General features: G+C 28.6%; 2 protein-coding genes across 2 annotated transcripts in view; one reads left to right on the forward strand and one right to left on the reverse strand.

Moving 5' to 3' along the window:
* The window catches only part of LOC107440755 (uncharacterized), a 153,750-nt gene that overhangs the window by 13,523 nt on the left and 114,707 nt on the right, over positions 1-25,520 (forward strand). The gene's annotated exons all lie outside the window — the stretch shown is intronic.
* Positions 1,356-25,520, reverse strand: part of LOC107444586 (uncharacterized) — a 39,270-nt gene continuing 15,105 nt past the window's right edge. Inside the window, exons 2-3 of the mRNA XM_016058770.3 lie at positions 14,542-14,658; positions 1,356-10,247 (exon numbers count right to left, since the gene is read on the reverse strand). Of these exons, the coding sequence (XP_015914256.2) occupies positions 8,734-10,247; positions 14,542-14,614 (1,587 nt within the window). The 5' untranslated portion in view covers positions 14,615-14,658 and the 3' untranslated portion in view covers positions 1,356-8,733. The remainder of the gene's footprint in view (positions 10,248-14,541; positions 14,659-25,520) is intronic.

The following is a 25,520-nucleotide window of genomic DNA, read 5'->3' on the forward strand; positions in this document are numbered from 1 at the left end:
TTTTTTATTTTAAATACTTTATTCTTCTGGAGGGATTAAATAGGGTTCATCTTTATCCAAACAAAATTAAATGAGGGGAGTAATCTTAATATTTTTGTGATGAAAAATTTCATTGAGTGAAATAATTTTCTTCGCATTGTAATATGAATACCGTTTGAATCCACACACAATGAATATTCCGGATCACATTATGGTATCAAATACTGGTACTTCAGGTTCATTTTTCGTAAAATTCATCTTACAGCAGGATTCATTTTTATAGTAAAATATAACACCATAATTTTTACAGTATTATATATATTTTTTAAATTATTCAGGGATTTTTCAGCAATTATTACAGTAAAAATTATGGTACATCAGTTTTTTTAATGTGACATGTTCCAGTAAAAAGTGGTGGCACTCAAGATGACGGCTCTTTTGATGTAACTAATCTTGTCTACTGTAACTAATCTATGCTATAACTAACTTTGAAGTAACTAATCGCACTATGATGATGTAACTAATCTTTGCATACATGATAAAATCTAGCTATAAATAAGTATATTTTCAATTATTTAAAAACTACAAAGAGAAAAACTTCCGGTAAAATTATCGTACTGTATGGTAATGACATTTCCGGTAAAAAAGAAACAAAAGTGTAATTCTGGTTTAAAAAAATATGTGGCATTTATAAACCAGTCATTTATCATTTTTTCCATTTATATAATTTATAAACCAGTCATTTATCATTTTTTCCATTTATATAATTACGGTTTACTGAAAATTCTGATTTTCAAAACTATAGCTTAATACCAAGGCATTTAGAAAAAAATACAAATCTTAAAGTAAATTTAACCGAATAAATGATTTTTTAGCCATTCTCTAATATAATCATGATAAAATTATAAAATTTTATCACATATTATAACATTATATTTTATGGTTAATTTTACCTGAATCATTACCAATGCACTATGGTAAAAATTACCGAGCTTTTTGGTTTTCCTTAGAGCTAGAAACATTATAAATTTAACCATAGTCTGGTGGTTTTGACCATACTTTTTTTGTCCGTGAAACCTGCAATAATTTGAATTTCGAAATTTAGCCTATTTCACTATCTCAAAAATAAAAATCTATAGCATTAGGGGGACTGGAAAGTAATATCGTTTTAGTAAATTTGATATCAAGACTTTATTTTTAATCATTAATGAATTCCCCCTCGTTAGCAACAGCCTTTCAATGCCGGACCGAAAAGAATCGAAAAAAATGAATTGGATTTTAGGATTAACAAATATTTAATGCGCCAAAACGATATTATTTTCCGGTCCCCCTAATAGTTAATGATTTGTAAATGATAAAAGAATGAGAGAATATAATAGATATTCAGTGCTATTTATTATTCATAAAATTAAATACACATTTAAAATACAATAATTAACAACAAGATTATTTGTTAAATAGTATACAACAGCAATAAAAATACATCTTAAGGAATGATGCTGTGATTAATGCTTTTATAAAAGCAACTTACTAAACTCTCACATTTATTCATAGAGTAAGAGACATATTAAGTGATGCTAAGATGCTTGGAAAAGAAGTATCTTCTTTAACTTCCTAGCGAACAAAATCTCTCGAATAAATTATCAACCGACTCTCATCATAATTAAATGTAAGGTAATTTTATGCGCATAAATTCATGAATCTCGATATGAATATTGATTTTTCCAAATTAGCTACTTCTTGAAGTTATTCATGAAAATACTATTAGGCTAAAGAAATAAAATAGAGGATTTTCGTTTAAAAATAGATAGTTAATTCATCTAGTTTCATTTTTCTTATTTTTCTCAATTTATGTCTATTTATATATTAAAATTTGTCTTATTTTTTTTTATTTCTCTATAAAAAGAAAAAAAAATTGTAATTCTGTAGAATATGTTTTTCAGACGTAATGTTAGATAATATACAGGGACAAAGTTTTTGTTGCATTTTTGTAAATACTGGATATTGCCTAATTTAGGTGTGGGGATTTCAAATCCGAAATTAGCAAAATTGTCCGATACTGTAATTTAAACATAAATCAATATTTTTACTTGTGAATTACAAATGGACGCGAGCAAAAATTTATGCGTCATTGTATTTATGGAAACACGTCATGTTTAAACCAAAATAGATAGTGACTTACTGCTACTTTAAGGTGTTGAATCGGCTTTAGTTGCTTTATTGTATGGTTATATGAATGGACTTGTACGGCAGAGTTAAATAGAAAACCTTCATAAGTTCGCAACAAAATTGCCTAATACTATAATTAAACATAAATCAATATTTTTACTTTAGCGACATTTTATCCGGCACTATACTTATTAAAACACATTATGTTTTGCTGTTAATTATTTTGCATTTGCACTTGTCGATTCGATATATCTTTTTTAGTTATTCGATATTTTTTAAGATTTTGCTGGGTAGGAAGTTGTTGAAAGATACTTAAAAAACACATACAGAGATATATTAAGTATTCTAAAAATATTTACAATTATAGAATGGTGTCATGTTCTTTGGCTCGTGTAGTTTACATTTAAAAATAGTTCTTCTACCGAACATATTCTATTCTGTAAAACCTATGTAAAATATCACACAGTTTCAAGTATTTGTTCAAGTTTTAGGGATGCGCCATTTATTGTTAGAATTATTACAAAACCAAATTCATTTCCAATGATGATTTTTTTTTATCTTTCTTATCAAAATATTCATTCCTTCTTCTCTATGTACTAGTTTTAAAAATGAGCTACCCCTTCAATTTAAAAATCCGAAACTTTCTATAGAATATTTTATTTTATATATTTATTCTATCTAACTATTGCTAAGAAATTTAATACGACGAAGAATTAGATCAGTTACATTTATTCTAAACTGTCTAGTGAACGCTCTAAGACCTCTTTTTATAAAAAAATTTGGAAAACACACAAAATAGAAAAATCTATAATTACATCATATTGTTCATAAAAAAAAACTTAATTTGCTTCGAAAATATGAAATTTGGAAATAACAATCGACATGTTTCAAGTGCTCAAATACTGACACCCATTTTCAGGACTTGTTGGACGTGAATGAGAAAAAACAAAAATGATTTGAAATATAAAACGCATTCACATTGAATGTTTAAAATATAAAAAAGTTTTTACCTTGGTTTGCCCTTCTCGGTCACTGTGGTTTTTCTTGTTTTGTTTTTCCCCTTTTTTCTCTGTCCCGCAGTGGACTGATCGTAAAGACAAGGTTCCCCATAGAACATAGAAGTCAGACATCACTGTCTGGGGTCAATAAGTGGATGAGTGGCCACTTTGATCAGCCTGCTTAGGGACCGAAGGTGCACTGTATCGATCCTCGTTAAACTGTTCTACCGTAAAGTGGTTGACTTCATGCGCAAGTCGTTAATCTATCAAAACGGAGGAGCCATCCTCTCTGCAGACGATCAAAATTGTAAATGGCATGTCTTCGGATGATCATTAGGTTTCCCAGACCGTCGCCAATTGCCCATTGTGCATCTCTAGTGCGACGTAAATAAAATACCTACCTAAGTCATCATTTTTCTCTCTCGGCTACTGTGGTTTTTCTAGTTTTGTTTCTCCCCTTTTTTTTCTGTTTTTCGATACGAACTTCACGTTTTATATTTCAAATCACTTTTACTTCTTCTAATTGACGTCTGGACGGCCTTGAAAATGAGAGCTGTTTTTGAGCGCTTGAAACAAAGTTGACTGTTATTTCCAAATTGTATATTTTTTAAGCGAATGAAGTTTTGAATCAAGTAATATCTCACAGCTTCAGTTTCTAGGGATTAAATATTTAATTACTTTATCTATTGTTTTATTTTAGCTATTATTTAAAATTTAAAAGTATGCAAGGTAGTAATATTTTTAATTTTAAAATTTAGAAATTAATCCCTTTCATAACTTTACGCCCTGAAACACTTTGGTAAATTACCAAACGTATTTTCTTAGTAAAAAAAATTAAAATGACCTTTTATTTGCTTTTAAATTTTAGGAATGAATTTTGCAATTTTATAGTTATTTACGTGTTTAATTTTATTGAATCATGATAACATTTTATCAATACTACTTTAGATTCACCTCATTTATTGAATCTCGCATTCGCTTAGGGCACAGGGAAAATAAATAAAATGAACAAAATTTCAATTAATATTTGAAAGTGCACTCCACGTTCGAGATACAAAGTATTTATTAGTCTATTAAATCATCTTTCAGAAAAACATAGAGCTTAATTGAAAATGAATGACCATAAATTTAACTTAAAAAAAGCATTTTATAAAATAGAATAAGACTAAAAATATGATAAAGTTGAAAAAGTTGTGATACTAATTTTTAACAAACGTTCGAATTTTAACAATAAATTATATTTTTATATGATTAGTAACTTCACATTTATCTACTTAAATGGAATGTATTAAATTTATTCACAATTATATTACAAAATTGCGTAAGTGCTTAAAATCAGATTCTCTAAATCAAATTTGGTTTAAATAAGAATCAGATAGCATGAGTAACCGATTAAGCATTTTGAATTTGAACCAGTTTGCGTAAGCAATTTTCCCATTGAGTACGCAGTACGCAATTTTCTCATTGAATAGCACACACACATAAGAATGTAAACAAATTTTTTGGCAGAAAAAATAACAGGTGACACGACGCCTTTCGTTTTCCTGTCAGTTCCATAATATTTAAATTCGAATTAGATTTTCTTGGCTATTAATCCTTTTTTTCCTACGCTAGTTCTTAGCGTTAATAAGTAGCAAAATTAATTATTTTTATTTTTTACTTTTAATTATCTTTACCAAGTAATTTGTATCAATCAAGTAGTAATGAAAATATTATAAAGCAAATAAAATACTTAAAACCCAATATGAACTGTAATTAAAATCCATTATAGCGTAATTAATAAAATAATTAAGCAAAAAATTTTTTTCTCAAAAGTTCTTTTAATCGCATTATTTTTACAAAAGTAACTCATTGCACAATTTTCAATAAAAATTTTACTTCAGAAAGGGAATAAAATTAAAATTACCTTGTTTCAGAACTTTAAGGTACGATGAGGAAGCTCTATTAACATTACCATAGAAGATTTTGACTGTTTCTAAAAAAAGTTTTTAAATTCATACTGACAAGCTACACACTCACCAACCTTAGATCACCATATATAAAACATTATTGTTAAACTGAACAACAAGACATAGTGATTTCAAAACTTAAAACACGTTCATTTCCTTCTTAGTCATGCATCCCTAAATCACAAAATTCTTATCACGACATAAGTTTAAGTGAAAAGTTATGCCACTGTGGATACGTTATAACCTTTCACGATAACTTTATTACTAACCCAACATTTCATGAGTTTATAAACAAATATAAAGCAAAACAAGAAACAAGTATTAATATAACATTTGGCCCCTGAAATGTGGAAGATAAATTCTTTGCGAAAAATAAAAGAAGTCATATAAATGACACTTTCAATAAGTAATGAGAAATAAAATTGACATTAACAGATATATTTAAAAATTGTGCAAAATATGTATAAATGAACTACATAAAGCATTAATAAAAGTAAATTTAAGTTTATGAAAATGCAGATGTACTGGAATGTAAGTCATAACAACATTCAATTCAAAAAATATTTGAAAGTTTTGGGGCAATATGAGAATGAGTCATATTTTCAACACATAGTGTTTTGGAGAAAAACACTACAATAGTCATGTGTTCAATTAGGCGTTTCTTCGTTTTGTGCTGCCATCTAGTGGAAATTTTGAAAAAATAAAGTGAAAATATAACTTATTCTTCCATATAGCCCCAAGCTATTCATTTTTATTTATAAAAGTAAATATACCATGCATTTGGCTTATGTAACAACAATTATAAAGTAATAAGTAAAAATATTTACACAATAGGAAAAAAATATGGCGAAATGAGAGCTTTAATCTGTTTTAAGTGGAGGAAAGGTGCGATGCGACACCCTGAAAGTTGCCAAATATACGACAACCTGATTGCAGCCAAAGTAAAATGCTGATTGCATCAAAAACAATCTAAAATATATATGAAGGTTGTGTTAAGACAGTGAGAAAAAAAACGGTAGTAGTGCGAGCCTGGATTGTGTTAAAAAAATTTCCTTTATAGAGTTTCTAAATAAATTCTTAGTTGATATGCATTCTTTTTAGCCAAATATGCGTGAATATTCTACTATTTTATTTATTAATTTTCAGAAAACAGCCATGGTTGAATTTATTTTAACTTTGTGAAGTGACATTTCTTATGCATCATAAAAGGCTGCGTCATGTTATGAATCTTTCTCCTATGCCTCTATATTCTTTTTTTTTATTAAAATCAATAAATATTAATTGATTACCGAAAGCTTGTTAGCAAAATGTTTATTATTTGGTTTCGAACTCCTCGAACTGGAACGTTTTTATTGCTACTTTCTGTTTTGTTAGCCTAAAACCGCCATACCTCCAAGTGGCATGATTTCAAATATGATCCATTACATCCACCCGGTTTTTGTTTTGTTTTTATCTGTCTCATTAAAAAAAGCAAATATTTAGTTTTCTTTAGTTGCTGTCCTTAGCGGAATAAGTAGTTAAATTATCAATTGAACTCGGAATTTAATGTTAGAAATCCCTATGAGGGTGCGGAATTAAAATCAAGCAATGACGTATAGACACGTCGAGTGCAGAGCAAATGGTCCTCTCATAAATTATACGAAAAACGAGGAAGGACTATACTTTCATTTAAAAATAACAAACAATTCATTTCTGAAAAAGTTTTAGTTACTTGAAATTAGTTAAAAATTTATCAAAAAATAAATAAATAAAACACATAAGACAAGATACGAGATTAATACGAGACGAAAGCAAAGAAGAGAGAGTTTTTGAATGGAATGTTTTGTATTCTTTTACTCAATTAGGGAATGTCTAGGACTCTACCACGCTAAACAAAGGGCTAGCATTAGCCCTGCTAAATGCTTACGCAATTTCTCCACAAATCAACGCTTGCTGTCAGAGTCGTAGCTTACGTATGTAATTGGTTTCAGAACCTGATCCCCCGTCCTCAATATCACCCCACAATCTAAAATACTTAGCTGTCCTATTAGTAATATTAAGGAAACATAATACTAAATAATATTATTATTGCACTTAAAGGAAATTTTCAAATTTTGATAACCATTAGTAATTGTTTTTCACTCGACGTGTATATACGTCAAAGATTCTGAACTGGTTAATGTCTTATGTTCTGATAATCACGGAACGTAATGGTTAACCTCGAAACTAAATACGCCTTCTAACAAACTTATATCGTTTCTTAATTTCAAGAACTCATACGAGAGTAAAAAATTCTGATATTAAGTATTGAGGCATATTACTCGAATTTTTTGATTAGTTTAAGAAAAGTACCCAACTGTGTAGGATCCGTGATATTAGAAAACATCTAATTTTAGATATTAAAAAAATGGAGAGGTAGAGAAATTGGTGACACTTAAGTTTTCACTTAGATGAAAATCATAACTGTCTTCTGCTCATTTTCATTGATTTAAAAACACGAAACATAAAAGAAATTTTAGCCCGTCTCTTATCTTTGTAGTAGACGCTATTTTCATTCAAGCTAAAAAAGAAGAAGAAGAAAAGAGCCAAAATACTAATCTAGAAGTTGTTTATCATGTTCCGTAACTAACCATGTAATGACAATTGTGATGGACTAATTTCGTCTATCTTAATTAGCAAAACTAATTAGTACGAGAACATATTGCCGCAAGGAAAATTTATTTTGATAAATATATTTTCTGCTCTCAACTCCTTTTTTTTTTTTTTAGATTTTTGAAATAATAAGAATAATGGAATATTGATAAAAACAAAATTGTAAAGAAAAGGCTTAAAGTTTGATATAAGAAAAATTGAAAAAGTTTTATCACTTTAAAAAGTGTTGCGTTGGTTAACACGTTTTCAAAAACACTTAAAATTTTCACCAATCCTATAACTTAGATCTAATATAAAGAAGGATATTTGTAGCAAGAAAGAGAAAATATTCAAACACTGTTTTGTAAAGAATATTCTAACATTGTTTTGTTGGGAAAATATTCTAAACTGTTTTGAGTAAACAAACAAATTTTACAATGAACAGATTTTTAAGTTTGGAAAATCAGACGACTGATGAAAAATGGAAGCACACAAGGAGAAAAATAATATGAAAGCCTTATTTCCATTTAAAATATTCCATTAGCCTAATTTTTCTCGTTCGTATACTTTTTTTTCAGAATGATTACTATTAAAATTTGAGATGAATTTGTGCACAGCTTCAAACTGAGTTGAAACTGTTATTTAATTCAATTATGAGCTATTCAACTAATTCTGAAACTCACTCTATTCAAGTAACAGTATCTCAAAAGTATATAAAAAGGCCTCAACAACAACTTCAAAAATAGTTCAAATGAAAAAGCATTGCACTTCAGTATCGCTGGTTTTTAGGATTGGCAACAACTCAAGTGTTTGATCATGGTTTTCATGAATCTTTTTTGGGATTCAACTGTTTCTTAGAATCTTAAGAAGTATTGCGTAATCCTTTGCCAGGAAGGCCATAAATATTGAATGTCTAGTGATCGGACTGAGTTGGAACTGATTCCCCTGAAAGGTCATGATCCAGGTTTTCGAGAATCCACTGAAGGTTCACAAATTCAAAAATTGTTTAACTGAAAAATCATTGCACTTCAGTATCGCTGGAATGTTGGATTGGCAACACCACTAGTTTTCGATCCTGGTTTTCGTGAATCTTTCCTTGGATTCAATTGTTCTTTAGAATCTGTAGAAGTGTTGCGTAATCCTTTGCCAGCAAGGCCATGAATATTAAATGTCTTAAGATCGGACTGAGTTGGGACTGACTCGACTGAAGGGTCACGAGAACTATCTAACTGCAATGCAGTAGAGTCCTCCAATGGCACAATACTGGTATCAAAAGGCTGTATGATTCCTTGATCGACGGTAGGAGTTGTGCTAGCTACTGAGCCTGCGGAAGTTGTTGAGTATATATCAGCTGCCACCGATCCCCGATAATAATCAACATACAAGGAGGTAGGGCGCGGAATTGGAGTTAGAGTATAATCTTCAGGTCGCAAACGAACGTGTGCATTTTTGACGACAGTACCAAACCTTTTTTGAGATTTGCGTAAGCAACAGCATTTAATGCAACACATTAAAAAGCAAAGAACCAGAACAAGTCCAAATGTTATACCTACAGAAATATAAGCAATTGATTCATGTTCGGCAATAGATGTAATAATAGTGGAAGATGTATTCGAAGATTTCGATTTTTCGAACTTCAAATCAATTTTCTCTAACTTCACGACTCGAAAAGTCCTGTTGAGGACATCAACCGTAATATTATGCCTGTCGTCAATATTTGGCAAAAAACGGAGAGTTGGGGTTCGTCCACCAACCGTTAAATTTATATGGAGGTGTGAAAAACATTTGGCATTCGAAACTTCGGGAACGACATCACCAAAACCAAATTTGACCATTAACTTCCCAAGCATCTTCTCGAAATCTACTTTTGACAGCCTAGTGCAATCCTCCGCCCGTAAAACCAGCATCAGCAGCTTTTTGTGCTCGCTTTCTGGTAATACATCGGTGTTTGTAGATTCGTTGTAGAGAGATGACATGGAATGAGAGGACAGACTTGTGTGAGGCAAGAAATGGCTCTGCGTTTCTAGATGAATTGGAAACGGTAAAGACGGCGAAGCGACTAGTAGAGACATTAAGGGTGTATGAAACTGTTTGTATGGCACTGATCCCGAAATAGCATGAATTTCAGTATTGGAAGATGGTGTTTCTTTCATGCCATTCACAACGGACGATAATTTTCCTTTCTGTTTTTCTATAATTGCCATCGATCTGAAAGAATTTTCTCCGAATAATGCACTTTTTGAAGAATATTCTTGAAATTTGGAAGAATAACTAGACGTGCTAATTGGAATGGGAGAAGTACTGTATCTCTCAACGGGCATGGATGAAAAGACATTTATTGAAGACATCAGTTGAGTATCTGAAAAAGACGAGGTATTGGATTGAACATTTAGATCAGGGAGCATCAAAATAGAATTGCCTTCAAGAGCACCGGTCGATCTGGAAGAAGAATTGGCAAGATTCCATTCCTCTTCGGAAGTTTCAGTGGTTGAAGGAACATCACTATTCATAGAACTTAAAAGCACCGGAGAAATAATGGCTCCTACAAAAATAAACAATATGTATTAGAAAATTAATAAATTTTTAAAATATCAAAAACATGTTTAGAACTGACTATTCATATACCAAAAAAATATTTACTGCATGGAGAATATAAAAGATTTACAAATGTATTTATTTTAAGCTTTAATAGTGTTTAATTTATTTCTAGCATTTTAAATTTTTTAAACCATGTCAATCGAATAAAAATTTAGTTCAAAATTACTTCATGAAGCACAATTTTTCATCTTCATCTTTTCAAGTAAGCATTTATACTCTAAAAACAGATTCTACTCTTAAAAAATGGCGAAACTAGATAAATTATATTTTATTGCGTGAAAGATTTTTTGAAAAAAAAGTAATATATTGTCTTGAAGCATGCCAGTTGTAACGTACGAAATATTGCTGCTGTTTCAACCAAAAATAGATTTTCTAAAGCACTTTAAATATTGTTTCATAAATTAATACTTTTACATCAAAATGCCATTTTGTTATCACACGCAATAGTGAATCGTCCTACTCACGTAGCAATCGCAATGTTGGTAGTTTTTCCCATAAATTTATAGCTTAAAATAGTTTAAACAACAAATTTCCTGACGTCTAAACATTCAACCGAAAAGTAATCATAAATTTAATATATCAATAATTTAATCATTATTTTATTTAAAAAAAAAATTTAAATGGAAAATTATTTTGAATAAGTAGGGAATATTTAATGCAAATAATATGGATATCAATAGAATTTACATTTAGTTTAAATTAATATTCTTTTCATCTTTTATAAAGCAATCTAATATTAAATAATTTTATTTTCTTGAACGAGTGTAGAGCACTGTAAGAAATTCCGGATCAAGTAATGATAAAGAGTGCTGAGACCCACGATACCTGTACTTTTTACCGTGAGATTATTTTTACCGGAACATGTGTTACGGAACAAAGCGTCTGATATACAATTATTTTAAAAGTAATAATTACAGTGAAATTACTGAATCACTCTAATTAAATGAATATTACTGTAAAAACTACGGTACAAATGAGTTTTACGGTAAATTGGAATTTATGGATGATGCACCTAAAGTGCTGGTACTTTATACCGTAATTTGATCCGGATTTTTTTGCAGTGTATTTAATCTTTTTAAAATTAACAATATTTTTTTTTTAATTGAATGCACAATAAATTATAAATATCTTTCAAAAGTTTCATTTACAAGATTTGATGCTTTTATTGAAGTAATACGCTTAGCAATTGATTGGAAAATATCATTTATTCCTAATAAAAAGAAACATCAATCCAATCTTCGTTTTTCTTTCCATACATTTATAGCAGTTACTTTTTTAGCAATAAACACCAAAAACTTTCCTATTTTAAACATTGGCGAATATTTCTTCCATTATAAAGGGAAGAATCCGGATCAATATAGTAAGGGGTGGGTAAAGAGGAAGGCTTGCAATGATGCTCATTTAAAAAATTCACGAATATCGTGCAAACATTGTAATGACTTCGAAACAAGCTTTGATTGGTGCACGATGCGAAGCAAATTCTTATTTAATCCCATCAAATATTAAAATTGTTTTTCGATATTTAATGTTCGGTAATTTACACAAATTTGTTTCGTTTAGTCACGATTTCAAGGAAGAAATGCATGGAGTGTTGGTTATGAAGTTACATTAAATGAAACATTACATAGTATCCCTTAAATAATTTCCATCTCTAAAAAAATCTAAACTTGTGAATAAAATGACTTTGGAGGCTGTGAAGTTTTCATTTCTTTACGAATTATTTATATTACATTTGTAAGGGGACGTTATTATTTTAAACGACTATAGAACGACTCATTTACATTTAAAGACGATTCATACTCAAATCATTCCTCTAAAATTATCAGTTATTAAATGAATGTTGCGCATTCGTTTTCTATTTTTTGAGACATAAAGAACGACTGTTAAATAAATGAATAAAAACGGTCTTAAAGATTTAGTTAATGAACGTGCCCGGAGAAAATAATGAACGGAAAGGGAAGCTCATTTTGAACAGTAAAGAAAAGAATATAATGAATACAAAAGTGATTCTAAAAGTAAAATTCTTTTCGGCTAGCCTAGAAAGAATTCTTAGAATAAAGATATCTGACTTCTTGCTTTAAGGGCCCATATATTACTTATGTTTCAAAAGGAAAACATTAATGAAGTTTAAAATCATTATAAAAACAGGAAATCGTATTCTTTTATCATTGAGATTAGTTTTCATTTTATTTTATTAAATTTATTTATTTAGTTGGTCATCTATTTTGCAATAAACACACATAATGATCATATTTCAAACCGGCAAAAAAGTAAAAAATTACATTAAGTAAACATTTATATTGGACAATAATTTAGAATAGTAATAAGTTCTAGAAAAAAAATAGAACCGTTCTATGTATTACATTAATAATAGCTATTGTGTCACGTCATGGCTGAGTTTCGAAAGAAAAACGTGATAATTTATTACAAATTCAAAAAAAAAAATTTTTTTTAAATTTTGTTTGCAAGATTTTACCTGATACTTTTAATATAGATTACTAAAAAAAGTATAAAATCAAAAGCTTATTAATTAACTATTGATTGTTAATAACAATTCAGAACTTAATATTTACAGTTTTTCATTTTTTATTTTCTACAAAACCTAATTAATAAAAATTTCAAAAATATCTATATAAAACTTGGGTTGTATTTTCGTTTTATTTATTACATTCTTTTTTTTAACTTACATGAAAAAAAGGGTTATTTGCCTAGAAATCTCATTCTAAGCATATAATTAACATTTTTTTCCTCGTTTTTTTATTTTTTGAGTGCTGAAATTGATAGATATATCTTTTTTCAGATCGTGACACTCTTCTTCAAAAAAGGTTGGCCACCCCTGTTTTTGAGACACATATTAAAAACATTTCACCGGTTAATGACTGGAAAAGTGTTCCAGTTACGCACGGTAATAATAATTTTATGCCAGTAAAGCTATCATGACCATAAAAACACAGGTCTGACGGTAAATGTTTCCTTGCAAAGATATGGCAACTGACTGCGAATTAACATCATACTCATAAAAATTTATCTTCAGTTCAGACTTTGACGCTGTTTTGAAACTCAGGTGACATATCTCTCGAATCAAGACGGACCATAGAACGAGGCGAAATATTATAGTGCAGCTATCTGTCGTGGAGTGAGAGAGTTGCATATTTATTGTCCGTGGTCACCAACGTGGAGGGAGTGTGTTTGAGAGAGAACTGTAACTTGGCACCGATTGAGTTCGAACCAAGAACTTCTGTGACAGCAACCTTATGGTATAACCTCCATAGAAATGGTAAGGGAGCTGAAAATTTTATATTTTAATCTTATAAGTTAACGGCTAACTCTACTAATTCGTTAAATTGACGGGGACTGGATTTTTTTTCTCTAAGAAGAATAGATTAAGGACAAGCATACAAAACGGTGTAAGTACCTTTATAAGAAACAAATTCTTACTTAGTGTGAATTTCGTTAATATCACAATTTCTGAGCAACTTTAACAAAAAAACATGCAATAAAACACAGCCTAAAAATTTTTTTTCTTGATTTAAAAATATTCGTAGAATAAAGTTTACAACCCTGCATTTTATGATTATGATGATTACCCTGATTTTATGATTATGATGATTACCCTGATTTTATGATTATGGTTTTACAGGAGTGGTTCAAATTTGTCTTTGACCCGCAATTTCTTTACTAATAAATCAAAAGAAGATTATATAAGTATTGCAAAGACTTTAAAGTGAAACGTGGTAATTATTTCTTATTAAACAAGCAGTAATGCGGGGAGTTGCTGTCACTGTTCAAAATGTTACAATAAGAGGAAAATGATGATTATCTATTCGTTATCTCGTGATTACTCGTAATGATCATATGTTCTAATCAGAAAATGCAGTCAAGACCAATTTCAGGTGAAAAATCCTCTTAAAAAGCAGACATTTATTAAAAACGAAACTTGTCTCAATTAATTTGAGTAGAACTATCGATGTAGAATACATAAAAAAAAAGTATTAGGAACATGTGCTGCAACTACTTTTCTAACTTTTTTTTTTCATCAAAAATAATCTTCTGTTTTGAAATCATTTGAAAATTATCCAATTTAATATTTTAAAATAAATGGAGTGTGTTATTTTTAATTTTTGTTCACAAACGTAATAATAAAATTATAAAGCATCCTTATTAAATGCATATTAAATTAGAAAGTATTAGAGGCATAAAGAAAGCATTGTGTGAAAAATGCAAGAAGTATTACTTACCTAAACTAAAACGGAGAAAACTTATGAAAAAAATGAACGTCAGCAGTGTGGACTTGAAAACCGTCAACAGCATTTTTAAACCTGGTAGTCATCACATTTTTGGAAAAGAAAGCAAACCTGTAAAAAAAAGTGGTTTTTTTTATCAAATATATTACTCAAAAATGAAATATATTACTTAATTAATTAATTAAAATTAACTATATTACTTAGAAATTTAGAAATTATATTACTGAAAAATTATTTGGTGAATGAAAAATTATGTCCCTGGCTTATATCAAAAATCTTATAAAATATTACTCATCCTTGGCTTAGGATTTATTATTATATTAGAAATATTGAAAAAAGTTCATTAAGATCCTGACTAACATCAACATACAGAGTTGGTAAAATTAAATTGTTTCCAAATTCAAAGGAAAGTTCATGGCTTTGTATGGTTTAGCAACAAAAATTTAGTAAAAATTCATTTCATTTAAACATTGCTCAAGATTTAATAAAAAAAATATATACTAAAATACTTCTACAGTATTAATTTATGACCGAAAATTCCAGAAACAGATTGATATTCAAATATATATATCGTAAATTTAGCGAATAAAATTGTGTTTTGGCGAATGATTTTTTTCAACTAGAAAGAAAAATATATATTTAATTCGATCCTCAAAATTATGTCAAAATGAATTTTTCTGAAGAAATCAGTATGTTTTTATTCGCGTTCATTAATTTTTGGCAGATGCGCTGCATGACCAATTAGAATTAGATCCAAATGATATAAGCGTGAAACAAGCTACAATAAATTAGTTTTCCCTGGGGAATAAATTTATCATATATATATAGGTATATATATCATATAANATCATATAATTTATCATATATATATATATATATATATATATATATTATTTGTGAGAAGGCGCCTTAAAACTTTAAGAAAACAGTCATAAGAATTTTTAAAGAGAGAACATATTCTTTTCAAAAGCCTTTATAATTATTGTCTTGTCATCGGCAATTTGACATTTTAGGCGCCGACCATTTCCGACAAGCTGTCAGATTCATCGAGACTTTATTTCACTGTCAAGATGAACTGAAGGGAGGAAAAAAGAGGAAAAAAAAGTTTTATTATTTCGTTAAAAGCTATTGCTTTACTTTGCAATAAGTTGCAAAAGTTAAATTTATGTAACTTCATAATCTCGGAGAAAATTGGACAATCACAAAAAAAGAAAGATGAAAAAGAGTAAAAAGAAAACAGGAGCTTAAATTTTAAAAATAGAATTGACTCTCAACATATGTTTAATTTGCGATGAATCAAATTGATTTACTTTCATATCCTTTGTTAATATAATGCATATATATTTTTACTATACATTGTTACACTGTTATTTTCACAGTTTATTTGTATTAGGCTCTAAATAAACCCATATGTGATACACATATTTCTCATAATAGATATGGTTGAGTAAAAAAAAATTGGTTCAGATGCACAGAGAAAAAAAGTTCTGGTAAAAATACCTTACAATATGACAATAACATTTCGAATTTCAAAAAAAGAAAGTAAAAACATAAATTTAGTTATCAAAACTAAATTTCTGGTAGTGTTGGTAGTCAATATAAATTTTACCATATTCTGAACATGCTGATGCCAAAATTTATATGTAAGATTAGTTCTTCAATGGGTGAAGTATTCACATTATAATATACTCATAAATTCATTTTTACCGGAAAAAAAGTCTTTTTTAGTTTGAATTTTTTATCTTTGATAAATATTTTGAATTGTTTAATTTATTTTATTTTAGTTTTAAATCCCATTAAAAATTATCAATTTGCATACTATTGCATGAACTGAAGTGTTATATTCACGCAATTGTAAAAAGCACAGTTAATTCAGCTCAGTTCACAATTTAGTAGCAGTTAAATTTTTTTTTTACAAAACACAATTGCAGTTAACATACAATTGCAGTTAATTTTAACAGATAACCTTTTTTTAGTTTCATTAAAATACAATAATTTTAAGCCTATACAGTTATTTAACAAATGCACGAATAAAACTTCGAAAATTAATCAAGAAATAAAGGTAAGATAACAGTAAAAAATCAGTTTATTAAATTTTAAAGGAAAATGTTTTTAGTTGAATATGTGGACTCCATTTGTTATTATATTCATCAGAGTACTTAATGTAAACTGAAAAAACACATGCTTGTTAGCATGTGCTAGAGAGAAAAAAATTAAGTTACCATTATGAAACTCATATATGTTCAGCTTTTTCATGCACTACGTTTTTGCAATTCAAGTTTAATTTTTAATAAAAAAAAACTGATTTTATTATTTACAGGTTTAATCAATCATGGTTTTATTAAATTGTTCGAATTCTTTTATTTTGTTTCAATTTTTATGCATTTTAATTTCCTTCTTTTGCTTTCAGCCAGACTTACCTAATTAAAAAACAGTAAAAAAGAATGATTAATTTGAATAATATTGATCTTAAGCAGGGAATTACATAATATAAATTCCAAACTCTTGAAGACTCCAATGGAGATGAGTAATAATACCTAAGTACTTGTCTTATCCGTAAAGGACATAGAGAGAGCGCCAAAAATTTAATTAAGATTAGGAATGCGAAAGGAATTTCCTGAATGCTTTATAGTAAAGCGCCCTCTTCATTTCTAGTTAAGTTATTTAAACGGTGAAGGTTTTGTTTTCAGGATATATAGGACGTTTCCATTTTAAGATTTATTGAAAAAAAATACTGATTTACGAAGTAACAAGCAAATTAATGTATAATAATGTTTAAAATATAATAAAAACTTGTCTTTAATTATTTAACAGCTTTATGCTTAGATTTTTCAAAATAACACATTTTTTAACAAAATGATTATTACTAAACTAATTTGTTGTTTTTAACTTTCAAAATAAAACATTAAAAAGTTACAGGGGAACCTTAATTAAAGTTATCACGATAGACATAGGGGTAAGGTTAATAAGATCAAATATGTTCGATTTCATAAACGTTCAAGGACCGTTTAAGAAACAAACGTTTCACAGTCTTTCAATTTCAGAAAAATATCCACGTCTACTACAAAACTGGTACTGAGTTTACTATTGAAAGAAATTATGGCGAGAAATGATGGTTTAAAAAGCCATCCTCTCTATCGTTTTCTTTCGTGAAATGTTTTACCGATTTCTTCACTTTTCAGCAAACGTATTTTAAGGATAATCACTTTTGAACCACTTCATGTAGGCCAGTGTTTCCCAAACTTATGACTTTTGTGTAGAATTCGAAATTTTTCGTAACGCTGTGTACCACTAATAAAAAAAAATGAATGCATATTTTATTATTAAAAAAATTGCACAAAAGTTAAAAATCACAACTGGCTGTTGACACTACTAATTATTAACTGTAAACTCTGAAAAAAACAACCAATAGAAAAATACGTAATTGTAAATTTTCATGGCTAGCTTCGTTTTTAAATTAAAATTTTTTGAAATTTTAGTTTGCTGCATGATATTTCTCGTAAGAACGCGTACCCCGCTAAACTTTTCCCGTACCCCTGGGGGTAAGCGTACCACACTTTGGGAAGCACTGATGTAGGCTATTATTTATTTATTTTCGGAAAGAATTCTAAAAACTCATAAACAAGACTGTGTTTAGAGAACACCATGAATATATTCTATTATATTTGAATTAACCTTTAAATTAAAATTTTTATACTTTATTGCGACGATTTCAATTTACTGTTTGTTTGGATAAGCACAACTGACCCGCATGAAGTTAATCTGTTTAAACTTGTTAAGATCACGCCAAATAATATTCTGGCTTTTGATTGGTTAAAAAGAGATGCAGTTGAAAGACGATAGGTTTACAAATAATCCGTTATTGTCTTCGAATAAATGATAAAAAAATGTCTTCCATTTTAGCATGCCTAACAGCAACATAACCTTACGCAAAAGGAACTTACGAAAATTGTTTCACTATTTGATTTTACTAAGTTTTTATAATATTGCAGTGCCAGCTGAAAACATTATTTGAATACGATTTGTAAGTTCCTAGTATTTGCTGATTAATTTATCTCCTTGTTCGTCACCTTTTGTTTCACTATTGTCCTCGAATAGTCGATCAAAAAAAGTATTCCACTTTAGCATGCCTAACAGCAAAAAGAATCTTATACAATTGGAACTTACGAACATTTTTTCACTATTTGATTTTACTAAGTTTTTATGATATGGCAGTGTCAACGGAAACCATTATTTAAATAATAATTGTAAATTCATAGTATTTGGTGATTAGTTTATTTCCTTGTTTCTTTGTCACCTTTTGTTTCGTCGTTAACAATGTTAAATTTCGCAATTTTATCTAACTTATCATTCAGAGATCGATAACTAAGTTAAACTACCGAGACATTTTATATACATTTTTAAAAAAATACAAGATACTTTATCATATGTTTCAAAAAGAAATCACGCCGTGTAATGTCAAACATTTCTACTTAAAATGACGTAGGCAAAATACACAACAAATTGATCGATCCTGATAACGGATCTAAAATTCATCTTTCATTCTGTCACATAGAATGAACTCAACCGATCGCAGTTTTAAGTAATTCATCACATTTGCGCGTGCCGTGAATGCAATGTGTGTGTGTGTTTGTGTAATATCACTCAAGGTTAAAGTAAGTGAAATATGAAAGCGCAGATCAGATTCAGAATGATTTATCATAGCTAGTAGAATTTTAAAAGGTCAGCAAAGGACTATAAACTACTTTATAGTCCAAATATGATTTTCAGTTTTATTACATAAAACATCCAAATGAATTAACCAGCGTTGAAGGCTTTTTGAATTATTTAGTTTTAAATTCTTTAAGCTGTACCTTTACTTGTTATGGTACTCTTTCTTTTCTGTAATTTATGAATAAGTGCAAAACGAGTTTTTGGGATTAAGCTGGCTTTGCCATTGCTTGCAAATGGCTTAGCTGATATTAGATTTAAATGTACAAAGCGATTTTTTATGGTTAAATTGGTTTTGCCACTGCTTTCCATGTTAGTACATATTAGATTTAAAAGTGTAAAGCAATTTTTTACGGTTAAGTTGGTTTTGTAATTGCTGGCCATGTTAGCACACATTATATTGAATTCAAAAATTTTAGATTTGAATACAAAACCATAAGCTTGAAATTAATATTAATTTATCCGTTAATAAGTTTGAAAAAGGTTTTCTATGACCACCAGACAGTTTTACAAAATAAAAAAAAATGACAAGATGTTGTAGATAAAAAAAAAGTTTATGTTAAGAATCGTTTTTTGTTCGAGATATTACTGTTATAAGAAATTCTGGCAATCGTTCATTTTATTCATTGGTGTCATTCTTTTTTGTTTGTTTCTTCTTTTTTTTTGAGTCATTAGTGTCATGAAAAAGAGAAAACCATTATAGTAAAATTACTTTACTGAATGGTAAAAACCCATAATTCTGGTTAACAAAACCAAAATATACGGTACTTAAACCATTCCTTTGGTAGTTTTTTCGTTCATATGGTAACAGATTAACGGAAATTCCGGTTTTCAAACTTATCGTTCTTATTACAACACATTTATAAAAAAATACAAAACTGAAAAGCAAAATTAACTGAATAAATGGTTTTTATACCATGCTTTAAGGTATCATGATAAAATTACCAAATTTTGGCCACATTTACCTAATTTTATCACAAATTATAGAACCATATTTAATTTTTAATTTTACCAAAATAATTACCAAAGTGCTTCTGGGAAAAATACCGAGCTTTGTCTCATAGAACCAAAAACATGATAAATTTTACCATATTCTGATAGTTTTGACCATATTTTTTTCTCAGGGTGGATTTGAGTTATCATTGATTTATGTTGTTAGTGTAAAAGCTATATCAGCGCTATAGGATAACTTGATTTGAATAACACATTTCTTTTGTCTTCCAAATTTTGTGGCTCTCTATACTGATTAAGTTTACTTCATATTTTTGAGAAATTTAAATTTTAATTTTAACATAAAGTTCTGTTGTTTTCTATATAGAATTAGAATCTATCCTATGAATTCATTTAATATTTAGAAGTTACCGGTGAATCGTTTGAGCTGTAAATCAAAATAGAAAACAAAGCAAATTTTAAAATCAACAAATTACTAATACAGATTTTGATAAAATCAAAGAAAATGTTTTGCTCATTTATAATGCATGAAAAAAAATTTATCTGCTATCTTCTGAAAGTAATAAATTATTAATAGTTTTAAAAGAATCGGGACTTCTAGAACTTCTTCAGAACGAGTGGAATATGCTTTGAGAAAACAAATATGAGCTTGAAAATCTAAATATTTCAGACGTATATCAGTTCAAAGTATAAATATTTAGTAAAATTCTAACGATACCTATGTTATTTTATCTGTTTATAACTTGAATTTCAAATAAGAAAAGACTGGTAAATTCATACATTAATCAAAATGCATTTTTCGTAGTCTTCTGTTGTTTTATATTTAATATTTGAATCAATCCTTAAATTCATTTAATGTTTAGAAGTTAAGAGTTATGTATAATTCAAATAGCAGAATGTGCAAGTCTTGTTGCGTTCCAAATGTAGTACATTGTTTGCGTTTTTTTTAAGAATTCATAAAGGAAATGTAAAAATTCATAAAGGAAAATGTAGAATGCTTATAATTATAAAAAGTGTCTTTTGGTTTATAACTTGTCTACCACTTTTAGACCATGAAATAACAAATAGACTTCTCTCCTTGCAAAAACTTCTGTATTAGACTAACAATCATTACTTTTTTATGGATCAGTAATTTGGGACAGTACTGTCATCAACTGCATGCATGAACTAAGACATTTTTAATGAAAAGAAATTTTTTATTCTTACCCTACAACACACTACGATTACCCGTAATTTACAAATACAAACTCCATTGGTTATTTGCGTATTATACCTTTCATTCTTCCTAAATTTACATCAATGACTTAGTCGTTAATTATTAAAAAAATATTTAGTATAGACCTGAGTAACTTTAATGATGAAGTAAAATTTTTGATAATTCGAGTTCCATATAGAAGTCATTAAATCAACTGAATTTTTTTTCTTTTTGTAAAATTTGAAAATGTCAGTAATTTTAGAAAATTTAGGAACGCAATGAAAATACCAACAACTTAAAATAATCTGGATTTCCCTCCAAAAATATTATTCAGACAATTGTATTTAAGAGAAAAATTTCTGTTGAATAGCGATCGACAAGAAACTAATTAATAAATACATAAACAAACTAAATAAAATTTACATTGAAAAAACTAATTCAAAAATTAAAAATAAAGAAGAATATGAGGTTAAAAATAGTAACAGTTTAATTTAAATATACAAAGGTATCTCGAATGAAAGACCGGATATATATAAATTTTCGAAACTATCACACGTATGGCAATAAATAATTCCCAAAACTAATTTAAAACTTATAAATTTTTATTCAATTACGAACGTTTAATGCACAATCTCTTTTATTACACGACAGACATCCAATCTGTTACTCATTAATCGTTAATCATTTTGTATTTGCATACTGTTATACTGTTTGTAAATAGAAAAGGAGTCTCAAGAATACGTGATTTTCCCATTCTTCACACTTTCCCCTCTCCGTTCCTATGGTATCATCAAATCGTGTTTTTCATACGCTAATATATTCCCATTTTTTTTTCTGAAACATACTGCTGGATAGGAAAGACAAGATTTTTCGTAATCATGGAAACGGAGAGGGAAAAAATCGCATAACCTTGCATAACCTACCTATTAACCCAATTACATAACCTATTCACCTATCTATTAATCCTATGACCTATTCTATTAACAAAAAAAATAATGGTTCCTAATGCTGAATCAATGCGTTTTTTTAAATTAAAAAAATGCTTGTAGTGTTTTTTGACTTCGGTGGTTTATCAACAGTGCCGTTGATGTAACCCTATGAAATTTAATCGTATGCATAAGGTTCAGAGATTATGGTGGCCATTTAAAAAACGGGTAAATCGAGCAAAAATCGTACCGAAGACACTATTTACGAAACACCTATGCCAAAAACGTTGCATTTGAGTACATGAGAAACTATAAATTTCGGGGAAAAACAACAAGATAACAAACATTTGTCACTTAATATTTGTTACCAAACATTTGTTACTTAATATTTGGTACCAAGCACTCGTAATTAAAGAGAGAAAAAAACTTGGTACAAATTTTTCTTTAATTTTGTGTATCATTTATAGGAACATGTATAATAATTTCAAAAATAAAAATATCTCAAAAAACAGGTGAATCGTTTGAGCTGTAAATAAATATAGAAAACAAAGCAAATTTTAAAAATCAACAAATTTCTAAGACAGATTTTGATAAAATCAAAGAAAATGTTTTGCTCATTTATATTGCATGAATAAAAATGTATCTGCGATCTTCTGAAAGTAATAAATTATTAATAGTTTTAAAAAAATCGGGACTTCTCGAAACGAAAGGAATATGCTTTGAGAAAACAAATACGAGCCTGAAAATCTAAATATTTCAGACGTATATCAGTTCAAAGTATAAATATTTAGTAAAATTCTAACGCTACCTATGTTATTTTATTTGTTTATAACTTGAATTTTAAATAAGTAAAGACTGGTAAATCCATACATTAATCAAAATGTATTTTTCTTACTCATCTTTTGTTTTCTATTTAGAATTAGAATCAATCCGATGAATTCATTTAATATTTAGAAGTTAAGAGTTATGTATAATTCATAAAGCAGAACGTGCAAGTCTTGTTGCGTTCTAAATGTAGTACATTGTTTACGTTTTTCGCAATATTAAGATTTTATTTCATAGTAAATGAAATAAAAATGAGTGTTGTCTTCTAAATATACATGTTGAGAACATGTAGTACAGATAAATCTATACTGCTGCTCTATTTATATTTGTAATTTTCACTATTCATATTTATACTATTTATATTACTATTCATATTTATTTATATATGCTATATATATTTTCCCTACATCATCTTAAGCAAATGTGAGGAAACTGAGATGGTAGTAAACGTTTAATGCGAAAGTAAAGAAGTCAACGTATTTTGTTTAAGATTTAACAAAAATATTATTTTCTAATTTTTAATCAACATAAAAAAGTTAAGTTTTAAAAATTATTATTTCTTAAAATAATAATAAATAAAGTAATATCTAATTATTAATTATTATTTCTTTATTTTAGGTTTGTGCGTGCCAGTTTAGATCAAATATTGGCTTAAAACTTTGATTAGTGATAAATTCTATTTGGCGTAAAATCGGCAATAACTTCTACTCGCTCATGTCAGGAAAGATGAAAATTTGTATTGTCATTTTGCGCATAACTTCAGTTGCAATTTGAGCATGCTAACTAGTCGGAAAGTGATCAAAGTCAAAATTCCAAATTCTAATTTTGCCTTGCAAAAACAGCTAGTCTACCGACTTAAGAAGAAAGCGTTGCTTAAAAAATCTCATAACTCCTTCGAATTTCTGAAAATTAGCCTGAAAAGAAAATTTTTCACTACTTCAAAGTCATTTTAAGAAATTATGTGATTTTTGACGAAAGATGAATTCCTCAAATATTTTACGGAACTGCTTTTCCACTTTGACCTGACTTCAATGCATTTTGGAAGCTTTTTTTTAAACATATTTTAAAACCGTTTTGTGAGACTCACCGTAAAAAATTCCGTATCAAATTATAGGTTAAGGTGCATCATCCATAAAATTCATTTTATCCGTAATTTTTACAGTAATATTAATTTAATTAGAGTGATTCAGTGATTTTAAGGTAATTATTGCTGTAAAAATTACGATATCCCAGTTTTTTTGTCCCGTAGCATTACGTTAAAAAATACCGACACCCTGACTACCGCCACTTTTTACCGTAATTTGATCTGGAGGTTTTCACAGTAGTTCATAAGGTTAGGTTTAGTGTGACTACGAAAACTGGTAATTGCTGAGAACTCCTTTTATTTTATGTTGTATTTCCTAGTTAAATATCTAAATTGTCATGCAGAATCAAATCTAACGCTTTTGAAGATATTCGAATCTTGAAACAAGATAAGATAGTAATTTCCTCTATTTGACGAAACGTTCACTCGGAGCATTTGCCAGAAAACGGTTTAGTCAAAACGAAGAAAATTTCGCGAATGTTTATTATTTATTTTTATAGTCTCGAGAAAGGAATCTCGCAATTTAAATATTCTTGCATTGTTTTGACATTTTTTTATAGCTTTTGAGAAATCATACCGTAACATTTCTTTTATATCACAGTGTTTAATTTTTCTATTCTACGATTTTAATACATTCTTTTTTTTAATATAAATAACATTTTCGTGTTGTCTTGGTTGCATTATGTTTGGAGAATATTCATATTTTAAGAACTTCTTTTTATATCTAGTTTATATAAAGCGAAAAAATAAAACTTCCCATTTAGATATTGAGCACTTAAAAAAGTATACAAAAAAGAGACAGACGCCAATGGGAAGCAGAAAAAAATCTTAGATAATAAAAAATCTAAATGTCGCCAGACATTTTAGTTTGGCGACATCTTCAACTTATCACTGCAGTTATTTTTTTCTTGTTTTCAATCGATTAATTTCAATAGTTTTCCATTTATCTAACCAACTTAACATAAATTTAACGCTCGTTCAAAACTATTATTTGAATTGTATCAACGAATTTAAGTCGAACAGTTTTATAATTACATAAGGAGTTCAATAAAGCCTTTTTTGTTAAGCGCAAAAACTAAACCGTTAGATTTATATTAACAAAAAAGTTTGATGTGTTGTATATATATATACTAGGAGGCTTCGCCCCCTGCTCGCTGGCGCTCGTCAACCCCCGGAACTGCTTTCGCAGCTCTTTTCAAATTGCTTCGCAATCCAATGCTCGCTCATTGGATACGTCCTTAACGTCTAGCTTTTGTATACTTTTTTGAATACTATCGATTAG

The sequence above is a fragment of the Parasteatoda tepidariorum genome, chromosome 4, assembly GCF_043381705.1.
Source record: "Parasteatoda tepidariorum isolate YZ-2023 chromosome 4, CAS_Ptep_4.0, whole genome shotgun sequence".
NCBI classification, from domain to species: domain Eukaryota; kingdom Metazoa; phylum Arthropoda; class Arachnida; order Araneae; family Theridiidae; genus Parasteatoda; species Parasteatoda tepidariorum.